The sequence below is a fragment of the Montipora capricornis genome, chromosome 14, assembly GCF_036669925.1.
Source record: "Montipora capricornis isolate CH-2021 chromosome 14, ASM3666992v2, whole genome shotgun sequence".
Lineage (NCBI taxonomy): Eukaryota > Metazoa > Cnidaria > Anthozoa > Scleractinia > Acroporidae > Montipora > Montipora capricornis.
This window is the reverse complement of record NC_090896.1, coordinates 9,084,197-9,100,146: the sequence shown is the minus strand read 5'-3', so window position 1 is coordinate 9,100,146 and position 15,950 is coordinate 9,084,197. Positions and strand designations below refer to the sequence as shown.

The following is a 15,950-nucleotide window of genomic DNA, read 5'->3' as shown; positions in this document are numbered from 1 at the left end:
CCTTGTTGCCTGGCTTTGACACCCAGATCTGTCTTTCTGCATCAAAGTGAAACTTTCGGAAAACATTACAAGACGATAAATCGGAGAAGACCAGTGACAACTGAGCAATAATAACCCACTGTACACGATAAAGCAAATGTTGGAGACTAACTTCAATGTTGTTAACGTTCGAAGTCTCCCAGCAAAGAAAAAAAGATAAACCTGGATATTTTCCTATAAAGGTAATGAATGAAAACCAATTCATGGAACGATTCCTATTCTATGACTATAAATATATACAATCATTATTTCATCGAGTCCTTTCACGGTAAAAAATGAGCCCAATAAATTGACCTGCTCCTAAATGAGTGGGTTCATAGCTCACTCAGTTATTAGAGCATTGCACCAGCATCGCAGAGCTCATGAGTTTGAATCCTTTAAAGTGAAGCCACCTGAATTTTGCAGGTGTATATAAGAGACAATTGCTTAAATTGTCCTGATAAGTGCCAGGATCCTGACTTCTCCCTTTCATTTCCTATTCTGCTGGAATAACTTCTTTGGACAGTTTGAGACATTTGCACAAACAATTTATAACAGTTTTCATCAATGGGTGTTAATCACATGGCAGCCATTTTAAGTCCCGAGGGATTGAAAACTTTTGTTTTACCCCACCGAAACTCGTTGCCAAACATTTCAACTCGAGGCTCAGGATACGAAATTTATTAGAAGCACACCAAAATGCATTTCAAAATGAAGCCCTGCTCATCGGGAATAAGTTGAAAGCGTTGATTGTACGATTCTTTCCAGCAGAACGTGGAGGCTTTCTGTCAAGAGAAAACCGACCATTTCATCTCAGTAATGTAAAATAATGAAATGACTGTCGTTAAACAAGCTTAACTTTACTTTCTTTGAAAAAACCGTTTAACTATAGCTAATTTCATCTTTAAGTTCATTTAATAAAGTTAAACCCGATTTATCTCTTGGCGCCAACATTTATGAAGCTCTTCTTCTACAGTTCACTCCCTACCTAAAAGCAAAGTAAATAGCAGAAAATTGGAATATAGCCAAACAAAAGGTCCTGCCACGTCTTGATAAAAGCTTAATAAAGTATTTTTGCCTTCGCTGAATTTTAGTTGCTTTCACAATTTGACAAAAATCTTTCGAATGAACAAGGAATATGGAGAACCATTCCATACGTTCTCACTAGGAAAGGACTCAAAACGAAAGCAGTGTGGGATACCGATGCCAGCCTGGTTCAAACTCCGCTGCGGACTCGAAATCGTTAGTTGCTGAGAATTCTTTGAAAGCAAGGTACAGTTTTCTATTGTTTTGGCACCAACATTGCCGTCTTATCACGTGATTGCAATCAAAGAATAGGACATTTTCAACCAACATCTAGTGACACCAATAACAATAGAAAAATTTACGACTTCTGGTCCGGGCGAACAAAAGAAGCTAATGACGGATCTTTTCTTTTCGTCCACCAACATGGCGGCGATGACGTCACGGGAAAAACTTCTATAAAGGTTGGTTTTGTATGAAACAACCCTTGTTTGAAACGTAGAGTTGGTCAAAACCACAGTAAGAAACGCTTTCCCCGATCGTTACGGCAGCCGCCTATCTAAAATGCACAAATGTCTTTCTTCAGACAGCGGAAAGCATTGTATCTTTGGTCTCTTGGGATTAGTCTTTATTTGGAGTTGTTTTGTTTTCTGTCTCTTGAAACCAACATAAACAAAACAAGTAAGCAGCTGTTGAAACTGGCAGTAAAAACATCTTGTGGACATAGCTATAGAAGACACATGTTTGTTGACGGTACGGTATCATTTCGTGAAACCCCCAAGGCCAAATACCGGTATACACCTTATAATAATTATTCTAAAATGGCTGCCATTTTACTATTCTTCTGTTTCCTTGCAAATTGGCCCTTTCGTCCTCCCTTTCAAACGTAAAAGTCAAAAGGATATTTAATCTTTAATGAGGCCAAAAGGGCAAGTTTGCAATCAAACAAATTAAAGAACGCTAAAATGGAGGCCATTTTGGAATAAGGTGTATGGCCCTTGTTAGTTTCTTGTTTTCAATTCCGTGCAAAAATAATTACGAGGGACGTTAATCAATTAATTGTCGAAAAATATTATTTTTCGCTATTGTAATGATTTTGCGATTGCCATAAATTGCTCGGCATGGAAAGTGTGTGTCCACATTCCAGGAATAAAACTGGTGAACGGTGTAGATATTTAGAGAGAAAATTGAAAGTTCATCGTCAAGTGCTTGTCTCGCACACAACCTCATAATTGATCATTTCTCGTCTTGTCAGAACGAGACGGCAAAGAAATGTATAAAAATGCGAAACGCACGTGCGGGGTCTGCGGAACTATTGTATTTGCTCATTAAACCTATTGTTATGTTGCATTCTCGTTGCTGTCGTCGTGGTCCTTACTTTAAGCTCCCCACTGGCTGCCCCAACACGACTGCAAATTTCCAAAAACTGCCAATATCTTTGTTTCCGGAGGCAAATCAAATTCAATTTAAAGTGCTATTGCGATCAAAAAATAACTTCCCTTTTTCTCAGTCAGATCTCGAAAGTCTGCTTTCTTGAGAGCTGGATCAAGGAAAGAATTATTTCAATGATTCACTCGATTAATAATGCAGGGTGTGTGTGAAGAGACTACTAGTTTGACACTCCAGTGCTGCATGCTAATAGAAATTTCTCCTGCGTGAGCATCACAATGCACCTCAAGCGAATGAGTGAGTGACGTCATTTTTCGTCGACATAGGGCTAAAGTTTTAGTAAATTAAGTAAACAATAGCTGACAGTGTGAGTGAGAAAAATAATCTAAACAAGAAATCTGCTTGAAAAGGAAAACTTCAAATACTCTTGTCTTGTGATGAGAATTGAAGAATATGAAAATTAATGTATATTGTTTTATCGCAGTAGAAAATGGTTGAGACGTTTTTACCATGGTGAGTGAAAGGTTGGTTAGCAGTTAAAGTGTGCTGCGAACTCAGTTGTATTGTATTTGTGTTGTTGTTTTAAAATTATCTTTTATTATTATATTTCCATGTATCATATCATAAACTGTAACATTTCATCGATTCTTTCGCGAACGATGTCAACCGCCAGGACGGATGCGTAGCTGTGTTCAGTGTTTACTGGCCATATGGCTTCATGAAACATTTCTTAGCGGTAAACATCAAAGGGACTGGTCGGAAAAGAGCTGAATACGCTTCAAAGGTAAGCCAACCGGTTGTTTCTTCTTCGTTAATTTGACATGAGACAGGATGTTATTTCGAAGAAGTCCTAATAGTATGCCGTTGCGAAAGAGTTCTGTATGATCTTTTCAAGCCATCTTATTTACTTTGTCACAGAGTTTCTCACGCTAACAGTTCCCATACAATATGCCAGTAAATGAATAAGTCGGCAAATTCAACTTGAAGAATTGCAGATTGGTCACTTAGCTGCAGGAGCGCAGAAAACCATGGCATCTTGCATCTCATTTGAACCTCATTAAACTGAACTATGATATTAACGAATGAGCACATTGTATGACGTGTTGTTCCCTCAGATTGCTACTCGGTCCTGTGTTTTAATGAGCCACATTGAATGGATTTCCGGGGAACCTCCTTGAAGAGACGCAGTTTTCTGAAAATAGTGTTTCCCACCACTTAATATCGTCTAATGCTAAGATCGCGAAAACGAAGACCTTCGCTTTCAGTGAGGTTTATGTCTAGTCTGAAGCGGGTTTGGGCGAGGAGACGGTTGACACTTCAGACTAGTTTATGCCTTGATAAGCTATTATAATGTCGTGTAAGCGAAACGATCGATGGCATTGGTCGCGCTTTCCTTCTCTTTGTAGAGATCGTAAAATGACAACATTACAGCCCCCCTCTCGTGAGCAAGAACACGAAACCTGCTCCAAAAACAACGTGACATCACTGTGGTTGAGGCTCCGAAGACAAGAAAAATGTAGACAACCATCAAAGTCATGTATATTGCGCGCTATCTTTATCCAATCCTTTCTCAAGCTACGAACCGTACCAGGGACACTAAATAGTTGATATGACACTTCAATAAGTCTCACATTTTCAATATCACGCATTAATAGTTCGCCTACTGGAGCAAAACTAAAGAACCAGTTGGTATTGTCTACGCACTTAAGTTTGTCCAATAAGGAGTTCTTTATCTACCACTCTAGCAGGTTGTTCGTTGATGCAACGTTTGTTTTATGAATGGCAACGAAAACCCACCGGCGGTGGCATTGTTTTCCAGTTACCTATACCTTCGCACGCTAGCTCAATTGTTTGTATTATTAATATGGTTATTGTCTTTCATCATAACAGAAACGGAGATATGTAGTCAAAATATGAAAGTTTTGAGATATTGTTGCCCGCTTTTTGTATGTGTTTTACATGTCATTCTTGAATCCTCAGCCGCGGCTCAATCTGCTGGACAGAGAAATAGCCATGTAAAACAGTCAGGAAAAAATCTTCATACAAGAGATGACAAAATATCAAACGGCGCTATCGGGAAGCCCTTTAAAACAGAAAAAAAACGTCTTAAATGAGAAGAGGAGAGACAGCCATTTTCTAGTAACGAAACAAGATGGGTCACTCTCAAGTAGCTTACAAACGAAGCAACGGATCATCGCCAAGGGCAATAAGATTCACGTTAGGGTAGAATCACCCACTGGTGTCGCAAGTAAGAACTTAGTTCGATCTCACAATATCCAGAGACTAAGGGATAAATATATTAGTGCAAAAGTAGTCTCAAATCTAACAATTTCCAAGGACAAGACCAAATTAATTGCTTCAAATTCAAGGAAGACTGAAAAAAGGAAAAAGAAGACGTTATTTAAGAAATATGCTCTGCTTCAATCATTACCTTTACTTCAGACCCAACCTGAACCTCAACAGACTGTTCTCACAGGAGGAGACGAATCAAATGCAGGATACGCTTTACAGGTTCAGGGAGACCAAACAGGAGACGCTGCTGCAGTCCAAGAACAGTCACCTGATGACCAGCAACAGCAGTCACTGAGTGATGGCAATTCGCTGGGTCAATACGCCTTGTCTCAAGACAGTACTAGTTATCAGCAAGATAGCAGCCAACCATCGATAGCCAATTTGGCGGACAGTAATATTGAAGATGCAGCTCAAAGCGAGGATGGACAGCCCTCTAGCCTTGAGCAAGCTGTTCAGCTACAACAGGCTGGTTACACACAGCACTCCCAGGAACAAGAGCAAGACCAAGACGCCCCATTACCAATTAGTCAAGGTGGAGAACTGGCAGGTCAGGAAAACCAAGTGGTCAGCAATGCACAGCTTCAGTATCAGAATCAACAGGCAGGTCAAGAACAGGAACAACCCATGCAAGAGCAGGAGGAACAAGACCAAGCTCCAGGTCAATCTAATTATGAACAAGCTGGTTTTCAACAAGAACAACCACAACAACTCGATCAGCAGGAATCAAGGGAAATGGATCAACAACCGCAGGATCAAATACAAGACTACCAGCAACAGCAAGACGAAGGGCAGAAAGAACAAGAACAACAACAAATAGTCGAGGAGCCCCAAGAAACACAAGGAGCACCTTCCGAAACACAGAGCCCCTCCTCTTCGTCTAACTCATATGGCACTCTGTTTAGTACAGAAAGTCAATCGCCAGGATCAGAACAGCAAAGTCAGGGAACGCTAAGTTATTCGAATGATCAAAATAACGATAATGGGGAGAAAGTTGCGAGGCCTAGTGTACAATACGCAGCTTCTATAGAAGAAGCACTCAAGGAACCGGGTGTTTCATCCCAAGAAAGTAATAGCGAGGGAGGTGATGCCCAAGGAGGTGTGGATGAAAACGAAGGGGCTAATGTTCTAAACGTTCGCCCTGAAACGGATTCCAAGGGAAGCGAGGAAAATGGTTTTGTGGGCACAGGCAGCATAAGTGCTCCGACTGGTTATCAAACTTCTGTTGTGGATGATAATGGTAATCCTATTCAAACTTCGCCAAATCAAGAAGTGAATGGATATGCCTCGCCCTATGAGCAGCAACGGATTGGAGATACCAATGCGCTCGAAGGAAATCAACCTCCACAGAGCACCTCGCTTTTGGAAACTCAAAATGAACAAAATTTCGCTGAGCAACAACCTCAGCACCAAAGTTCCGGACCCAACCGACCGAAAGTGTCTCCAGTGGAAGACGATGTCTTAAAAATCATCAGCATCGACAACAAGAATGCTCCAAATGCAGGTAAAAACTTTCCGTTTCACCTACAGTCTGTAACAACTTTGTAAATCACTTCTCTAGTGAATTGAGGATATCAAAGCAACAAAATTTAAACGGTTTGGACAAAATGAGAAGGTAGTGAAAGCAAGACCAATAGAATGGCAGTAGTCGCTTCTATGTTTTCTTCGCCATAATTGTCATGGGACGATCGACAGACTTGATCATTCACCCTGTTTTTCAAAACGATGCGTGTATGAATATCTCGATACAGCTTTCAAAGAGAATCTTATCTTAAGTACTGTCACGTGGTTTACATTGGGAAAACAAGGTGTGCACTTTAAAAAAATCAATTACTTTAAGCTGAATTTATGTGAAACTCAAGCAATAGCCAATTGAAGAATTGAAAAGGAAAGTGGATTTGGAAACTGGCCAGCATTTTCTTGCATTGCTTCACGTTCTCCATTCTAGAGACATCTTTGATATTCCCATTTCTTAGAGTTAAATCTCATTACAGTAGATAAGTTTTCTCCTGAAATTAACCTTCACTTACATCAATCCTCATGAAGATCTTAACCTTTAACTTCTAACCTGTTTTGGAGCGATTTACATAGGTGTCAATTAAGAGTACCATTTTTATGCATGCACAGTCAATGGATGTAAAGGATGCCCTCCTCATGCGAGATGCATAAACAAAGTCTGCATAATCAATGATGATCAACCATTGGCCCATATACTGTCCGCTCTCTCGGGTCCGGAGCCAGGTATGCATGATGAAAGTCCTTCAAATTCAATGTATTGATTTATGTAATTTTGCGCATAAAGGGCGCAGCAATTTAGCTTCGTCTGTATCAACTTTGTCGTCCAGTATCATTTCGTAATTGCCGAAGTGAGCATTATGAAAGGAAAATAGGGTTTCTCAATGTTTTATGGAGCCACAAAATTAAAGTCAGCTAAGCTAACTCGGCTCTTTTTGGAACATCAATAACTCTAGGTATCGTTAACATCTTCGCTGCTTTCCATAATTTGAGCACAATTGACTTAATTTAGATATGTTGTATTTTCTTTTTGAAATTTCTTTAATTCATAATATATTGGCAATTGTGATATTATTTAACAGCTGAATAAATATGGTGCGCAGGTGTCTTGCACAATTACCCGGTGTAAACAGGCAATTTTTAGAGGCATTGCCATCCCCTAGGAAAATGAAGTTGAAACATGCGTGTTTTTTCTTTCTTTCAATTAGTTCAGTAGAAAGTAACTACATCCTGATTCGTGATTTCGCAAATAAGGATCTTTTTAACTTTGTCGCTGTTGACGCAATCCCTAATTACCCAAACTAAGCTCGCTTCAGAACGTCGGTAAATGATCAAGTCCACCCGGAATCAATAAATCGATCTTCGGTAGCATGTACAAATAAATGTACATACTCTCAACGCTAATCTCGAGCATGTCCTTTATTTCCATCATAACTAACATAACAGTGTTTTAAGTTCAGTGTTTTCATCACGAAACAAGATTTTTCATCGCAAACATATGTGTTTTTTGTAATACGCTAACGAACGATAACAGCCTGCCTTTTTGGGTTGAACTAGATTGTTAGCCTTATACGATCACCTAATATATTTGATTACTCATTTTACTTTTGATTACCCGTGGCATATTCCGTCCTTTATCCCAAATTCGAGGGCAAAGCCTTGTACTTGACATGAGGGAATATATCACAGGCCAGGTCAACAAAGAGATTATTAGTCGGTTTCTGAGGTTTTCTAAAGCAAACAAAAGGTTTATTCACTCGTGAGTAAAATAAGTGGGTGTTTACATGATACCGGTACGAGTTTCATTCTGGTACGAGTTGTCAATTTCATACCGCGTTTACGTGAACGAGACAAATATTGACACAAGGATGACGCATGAACCAAAACAATAATGGCGCCCAATATTTAGAAATATAACGCATGCGTCAATAGCCCCAGTCCACCACGACTTGACGACTCGTACCGGAATGGGAGCCAATGTAGCGTTTACATGATACCGGTAAAACTTTTCATACCGTTATGAGAATTTCGATCCGGTACAACTACCGGGATGAACTCATACCAGTATGAGTTGTACTGGTATGAGATTTTTCACCGGTATCATTTAAACAAAATACAGAGCGATAAGTAAGAACCGGGATGAACTCGTACCAGAATGAAACTCGCACCGGTATCATGTAAACACCCCCTAACTTCATACCGACTGCAGTGCAAAGTGACCAAAACCTTACAGCAGCGCTCTAGAAGCATTGGCCTTAAGCAGTGACAACGGTAACAAAAAATCGTATTTCATTGGCAATAAATGCTCTGCACGCTCCTTTTTATCTGTTTTGGATAATGTCAACGAGAGACGATGAATTTAATCCTGTCGTTTGTCTTGAGCAACGTTTATAAAACCAATCTCATGTCTTGTTTAACTGACAGAATTTATATTTTGGGACAAATTCAATGTTTGACGAGCTTTGCCTAAGCTAGTGTTATTACCGTGGAACAGAGGGGTGCGTGATATATTTCCGTATCCCACACTGGAGCTTAAATCCCCGGACTTGGCATGAAGGGAATACATCCCCATGGGACAGGGCAACAAAGTGATTATTAGTCAGTTTCTGAGGTTTTCAAATACAAAGAAACGGTTTATTCACTCATGAATAAGTTCTACAGCTTGCAAATGATCTTAAATGCAGCAAATTTGCAGTGCAGCCCTGTCGCTAAGGTGCTTGCCTCTATGGTCTGGACATCCCGCGTTCAAAGCCCTTTCTGACTATTCGTTGAATTTGATCCTGGTAGTCCCTGCTTCATTTTATCAACCTGCACTTGTAAATAGCCAACTGGCTTGCCTCCAGCCATGTAGTTTACATTCTTAGCAGTTGCTGCAGTTGTTCTGTCTTTCCGTTAATTGTTTTTCATTAGCCCTAAAAAGCCTCTATGGGGAGTGGTCTATTGAGTGTGGCGTTTTGCCTTCTCGAGGATAATCGTGACATTAATTTCATGGTTCTCCTCTTGTTATCAGCAATTGTCTCCGCCCGCACCCCATTTACAATCAAAGCCGTCACCAGCTTCTGAGGCAATTGAAAACTGTGGAGGTGTTTTAGTGCATTCCCTGAAACAATGCATATAAACAATGTATAAAACCGAGCCAGATGACATTACTTCATTTGTAATTTCCGTATAGTGAGCAGTTAAGAGAACAGTGACAAGGGTCTCACAATTATAAAGTCAGCGGAATTCTACCGTTTTTTACCCTACATAGTGATGAGAATTCTCTTTGCAAGCAACCATCTCTCTGAAATTAAGGACATTCCTGAAAACGTTTCTTCCATTTTTTAGCAAAACGCAAGGTTTAGTCGTTTTCCGGTTCAGTTACCGTTAACGTTGACGCTCAACTCTCTATGATTGGTTTGCCACCAGTCTCTAAAGACTGCCGGTGGACAAACAAAAGTAGGTTATGAGAGACTTTATATTTTCGTCCATCAACATGGAGGCGATGACGTAACGTGAAATCCACCTATTAGAAACAATGACTAGACATGCGCTCGAATATTTATTTCAATCGAATGTTGGGTTGAATTGATTCAGTCCACTTTCAACACGGTTTCCTCCCATAACGCCAGTGTAATGTTTTGATTTTCCTGAGATCTGCTTCATTCGTTTCCATTTCAGATGAAGCTTCCGAGGCTAATGAATGTAAAGAGTGTCACTATAATGCCAAATGCATCAACAAAGAATGCGTTTGCAAAGCTGGTTACACTGGGGATGGAATTGACTGCCGACGTAAGTGTGTAGTCAAACCAACAAACCAAATTTGTGAATGCAACTATTGATGTTTTAGGTGTAATGCACCCTTGTGAAGGATGGTAAATTGGTTGCTTGGCGACGGGCGAAAGGACAACCGAAAAATCACAGTCCAAGGCAAGATTCGAACCTACGATCTCCGTAAGACCGGTCGGTTGCTCCACCAACCTAGCTCCCCAGGAGTTGTAGTAGCTCAATCGGTAGAGCATCCATTCGGTGTTACCCCGGTCGTAGGTTCGATTCCTGCTTTGGACTCTGACTGGTCACTTTCCCTTTCGCCTGTCGCCAAGCAACTAGTTCCCCAATCAAATTTGTGCTTTAACATCTCATTCGCAAAGATTCGTAGTCCAACAGACTAATGAAACTCTGCAAGGCGCATTCAATATCAACTTTCCCATTCATCCTCTGTGTCGTATTAATATCTTCCGCAGCTGACACCTGCTTGCCAGGTTGCAAGGAACATGGTAAATGCATCAAAGGATTCTGCTTATGCGATCATCATCACTACTTCAACGGATATGAATGCTCTCGTAAGTATTTCTAGACCATTTACATTTAATATCTGACTTTGGATATTTTTATCCTATTAAAGGGAACCTCCGCTAAAACAAGAAAATAACTGTAAACCACAAAACATCATGTTTTCAATAAAATGTTTCCAACTTTTTCCAATCAAAGTGTTTGTATCAGAAATAAAGGAAGTTTCCCGGGAGCCGCCATCTTGAATAATTGTGACGTGTCACGTCACAATTTATTCAAGACGGTGGACATCTGGGAAATCTGAAAGTCAAAATAATTGATTTTAAAATTCCTTTTTATCGATAAAGCCACCTTTTGAAGAAAGAATTGAACAAATTTAACTGCAAACATAACTTTGTTCAGTTCAAAATTATTCAGTAGTCGAAGTGGAGGTTTCCTTTAAACTATGCAGCTTAGAAAAACTATCATCAGTTCCTGAGAAGCTGTAGATTTCTTAGCGCATGCGTATGTGCTCTTAGCGTGTGAGTATTACTCTGTTAAAATAAACAATAGTTGTCATGACAAAATTTTATGTGATTTTTTATAGGCAAAGCTGCAAATCAACTTCGGTATAAGCCAACAAATTGTTTGGAAATGTAAAATAAAATCCCCAAAATTCTGTCGACCATCCCCTACCTCAATTTTGAGGTGGAATAAGACAGTGACGTGTAGTTTAACTAGCATTCTCTGCTTTAATATCACTTGAAGGATCCCCGCCATCTTGATGGAAATTGTAAGCTTGAGCTTGAGTTCGACATGCTTGATATTGAAAGAGTTTTTTTGCCGAAAAATGTTCTATGGAGGTTGCGTTCACCTAGCACATTCCTCGCAGCGTGAATAAGATACTCAGACAAGCGCATCCAAACTGGCTCCCCATATTTACAGAGTTAATAAAACTAAAAAGTTGATGGCAATTGCAACGTTACCGAACATTAGGTTGAGTGCCTCAAAGTAATCGCTCTACACGCTCGTCTTGCATTTTGGCACACTATTGCCGGGCTTTGCAAAACAACAGCTTCAAAGGAAGGACAATGTATGAGGTTTTGATAGCAGGTTACTGTCATTCTCCTTCTTTTTCGTCTTGATGCTGCCACCATTAATCCAGCTTCATGAAACTACTTTTCTCACCTCATACGGCATCATTGACTTACAATCATCGCTTGCCACTGTGCAAATTGTTTTGAATATTTCTTTGGTGTTGCCGTACTAGCTTTACTGCCTCCCGAAAGCTGCACCTTTTTACGTCTATGACTATACAGTTATCCCATTTTTGCCAACAAAAGTATTTTTCTTCCTTTCATCTTCCCTGGTTGTCATTATGCGTTTTCATTTCCCTTTACACAGCTTACAAGATAACACACAGGAACTGTCCAATTCAGTGCACCACATCATGCCACGCCAAATGCCCAGCAAATTGCTGCAAACAGCACCCAGTCATTAAGACTCACTACAGCGAGGACAATCCCCAGCAGATAGGTGAAGCTGTTTCTGTCAATGGCCTTCTTTCAAAGGGTAAAAATGGTCCCAATCCACCCGAAGTTGTCCTGAAGCCTTTTGTCAAAGTGGGCCAACCGATAGCTAACTTTGCACCTGACTTTCAGTCACGCCCTCATGATTCAGGTGACAGTGACCTCGAAGCCGTTCACGTAAAACATCCTCTAGGTAGTTTCACGATGACAGAAACAGACGCCAATCCCCTGTTTGGGGAGGACGATTGTCCAGACAAATGTAATAACGAGTGCCTAGATATCTGCCCAGTTAAGTGCTGTCTCAAAGGTGTCCATTGAATTGTATGGAAGATTGTAATCCATCCTGTCCAAAACATGCTGTTATCTAAATAGTGCCAAGATTCAATTTCCCATGATGGATTCAACAACTCAGGAGAATTTTATTAAGATGATGGCTGAAAAGTTTTGTCCGAGAGCATGCAAAAACGTATGTGATCCTAAATGTCCACCTATTTGTTGCGAGGGGAACTCGACTTCCGCGCCTCTCAAAAACAATGATTTCGGTCATCTCAAAAGCGAAAGTAAGAAGAAAACAGACTTTATGAAAAAAGCGATGAGTTGGTTCGGAATGATGAACTTTTTAAACATGATGTATAGCATGTACGGTAACATGAATGGGTTCAAGCAAATGAAGCTTCTTTATAGGATGAATGACTCTAAGGCCAAAGCACTCCATCCTACGAAATCTACCAGCGTGGATGCAAAAACGCCTATGCATTTCAAACAAGTTGGCGCCGCAGAAAGCCCAGACGATTCAAATGATACATGCCCGTCGATTTGCAAAACAACATGCGTTCATTCCTGCCCGCAAAGATGCTGTCATGATAAAGTCAAGACGATGGACTCGAATACAGCAGCTGTGCTACCACGCTGCCAACCCTCCTGCCAATGGTTTTGTTCTAACAGTTGCCCAAAGAACTGTTGTGTGAAAGACATGAAGTCATCTCTATCACCCTTCCATCCAACAGTGCCAGTAACAAAAGCAAAAATCTTCGTTGAATGCAGTACAAGTTTCGTCCACTGGCAATTCCGAGTAAGGCTCATTCCAACTGTAAAGCCACTTGCCCGGCATATTGCTATCCGCTTTGCTTAGAAGACTGCTGTGAAAGAGGTGTTGTACCAAAAAAGCCAACAGTTGCACAACTGAAAGCTAAACAATCATTCAACAATTTCTTGCAAAGGTGCCTGATCCCGCAAATCAGAATTGCCCAGCACTCTGTCAAAACAACTGTACACCGTCCTGTCCTGTTGTTTGCTGTGATCAATCAGCGTCTTTATCAACCCAGTCACGATTGATAGGTTCTTCCAATGGACATGTTTGCCCCGGTGGATGCGTTTCTGAATGCTTTCCCCGCATGCACTATAAGCTGCTGTCGGCTGCTGTAAAGAAGCAAGACTCAACCCTGAAACCAACAAGGCGACAATACCAACCGCTTCAGAAACCTCTATCTACTACGTTACCACCCCCATCCACGGTTTGCCATCACGGATGTTCGAGATTATGTTACCCCAACTGCGAACGAAAGTTGCTGTAGGGCCGCATCAGGACTTTCCCCTGGCTTAAGAAAGTCAAAGGAAGACGGATCAACACCTTCCACTAATAAAGTGCCCTGTCCTTCGGAATGCAGACCATTTATTGCCTTTATTACTGCCATCACGATTGTTGCCTACAGGGAAAGCAACAACCATTCCTGAAATATCAACAGCGTCGAAATCAGGCATCAATTTTTGCAAACCAAAAAAAAATATCTAATACGAAATGCAAAAACATTAGCCATCAGAAGAAATGTGGAAGCCACAGATAAAAGTACTTTTGGTGGTCGATTGGGGAATAAGAGAACGGCCATTCGTCACAGGCCACAGCTTTGAACAGCCAATTCAAAAAAGGATCGGAGTGAAATGATTCTTTAAGTCTGATGCAGAAAACCGAAACGCGCATCACACTTACGACGCCAGCAAGAGAATGCACAAGAAGCATGCACAAACGCGTTAACATGTTGCTTTCAACGACAGGTATGGAGCGTTTTCACTCACGTGACCAGCAGCTATATTGGATTACGGAAACAAAAGAAAGTATTTGCATAAAAATAGAGTTCTATTCCTGAGGATTAGTTTTGTACAGAATCATGGACGTTATTTCTTTGTTTTGGAACACCAACATGGCCGCCGTAATGTCATGTGAAAACTCTCCATAGATCATCAAAACCCTGCTTAGTTTGTGACTGTTGTTTGTTCTTTTGCTTACGTCGTCAGTACTTGTCAATCAACCATGACAGCGTCATGTGACCCTTAAAATCTTTATATCAGAAAGAATGGTAATCTGCCACTATTTAGTAACGCGAACAAATTTTATACAGACATAGTAGCGTGAAGGCGACCAATTGAACTCTTGAGTTGGTTTTTCATAATTTTCAGGTGAGAGCATTTTTCCTTTAAGGTCGCTGAACACAGTTACTCCGCGATTAGAGGTAGTCTTCCGCCAGCGTGGATATTGGAAACCAAAACAAATATCGCGAAAACGTTTTTCCTCCTTCTTGAGAAGGTCTTAGAAATGCAGTGTAACTTCGCTTCCATTACGTAAACACCAGAAAATCTTTCAGAGGAACCCAGCAAAATACCACGTATGCCCATTCGCTCAAAGATTTGAGATCAACAGGTGTTGGCTGTTTTACCAAATTTTCGTCGTAAACCCGTCTTTATATTTGCAGAAATTTGGAATGAAATAGTTTCGACAACAAAGGAGTCGTCTATTTAAAAAAAATCAGAAATCTAACAGACAAAAGTTTTGGAAAACTAAAAAACATCTATCATCTGTTGATATTCTATGATAACAGGTCTTAAATGTTCTTTTATTCTATTACTTTAGAAAAGCAAATGCAGCAAAAAAGCTAATGAGTGAATTTTGCAGAAATGAGGAATAAGCACCTTTATGCCTTGTTTCAGTCTAGATGCGTTACCATGGTAATAGCGTGTTGAGAACATTTACTGTCATAAATAGACATCGTGGTAGCACTTATCAGAGACCCAAGTTTGAGCTTCCAGGAAAAACTGCATAACTATGGCAGAAATGAAACTGTGTTCAGTCACCTTTAAAAGCAGAAGATACGAAAATGACCAGAGAATAAGCTACTTCGAATTGTGTAAGAGCCAAAAGAACAGAGTCGAGTTCAGGGTAAAATGACTTTATTTTGTTGAAAGCAAAAGAAAATGAACGTATCCCCTTGAACCTCGACTATATTCTTTTGTTTGCACAGAATTCAAAACTACCCCTCCCCTCCCCCCCTTCCCCCCACCCCCCCCCAATTAGAGCATGTAAAAAATGACCAGCAAATGAAATAAAAATATATCATAGAAATATTTTCAAAAAGAAAACAAGCCAATTAGCATGAAGGGTTTCCTTCTCTGCACATCTCTATTTTTCAAAAAGAACTGAATCGCTTTTGCAAGAAATCTAGTGCTACGTGAGTGGGGAGATGCATTCTTCCTTAACTCCGTACCAAATGCGCACAATTCTCCTGGTCATCTACCATTTGAAAAGTGTCTTGTTCATGATCACTTCCAGAATTTAGAAAAAACTGTACGCAAGGAACAGTGAAATTGATTTTTGTGGTTTGTCATTGTTTTTTTATCCGTGAAACTTCTTCATTCCTTAATATCTGCCTCGGTAAAGATTTCTTCTGTAGAATTTTAAAATCTCAATCCATGATGGACCATTCCTTTTTCCTTCACGTCATATCTACACTTACCAGCGATTGTACAGTTCTTTTAACCTAGAATGCTTGATAAAATCAAATATAAATTAATGCAGCGAAACCATCTTTATGGTCAATGGTGTCATTATCCCTGTGAAAGGATAATATGCTTGTTGCGTAGAAACGGGCGAATAAGTACCTAATG

At 40.2% G+C, this 15,950-nt stretch overlaps 1 protein-coding gene and 1 long non-coding RNA gene across 2 annotated transcripts; both read left to right on the top strand.

The window, feature by feature from the left end:
* The first annotated feature begins 2,813 nt into the window (after nucleotides 1-2,813).
* On the top strand, nucleotides 2,814-4,025 carry LOC138032484 (uncharacterized). Its single transcript, XR_011128379.1, has 2 exons — nucleotides 2,814-2,943; nucleotides 3,104-4,025. It is a non-coding gene; the product is annotated as an uncharacterized lncRNA (long non-coding RNA).
* Nucleotides 4,026-4,479: 454 nt separating this feature from the next.
* Nucleotides 4,480-12,332, top strand: LOC138031344 (probable serine/threonine-protein kinase fhkB). The gene is made up of 5 exons (XM_068879051.1): nucleotides 4,480-6,223; nucleotides 6,847-6,960; nucleotides 9,895-10,005; nucleotides 10,458-10,556; nucleotides 11,890-12,332. Exons 1-5 carry the CDS (start codon nucleotides 4,480-4,482, stop codon nucleotides 12,330-12,332), a joined length of 2,511 nt encoding a protein of 836 aa, XP_068735152.1.
* Nucleotides 12,333-15,950: the final 3,618 nt, after the last annotated feature.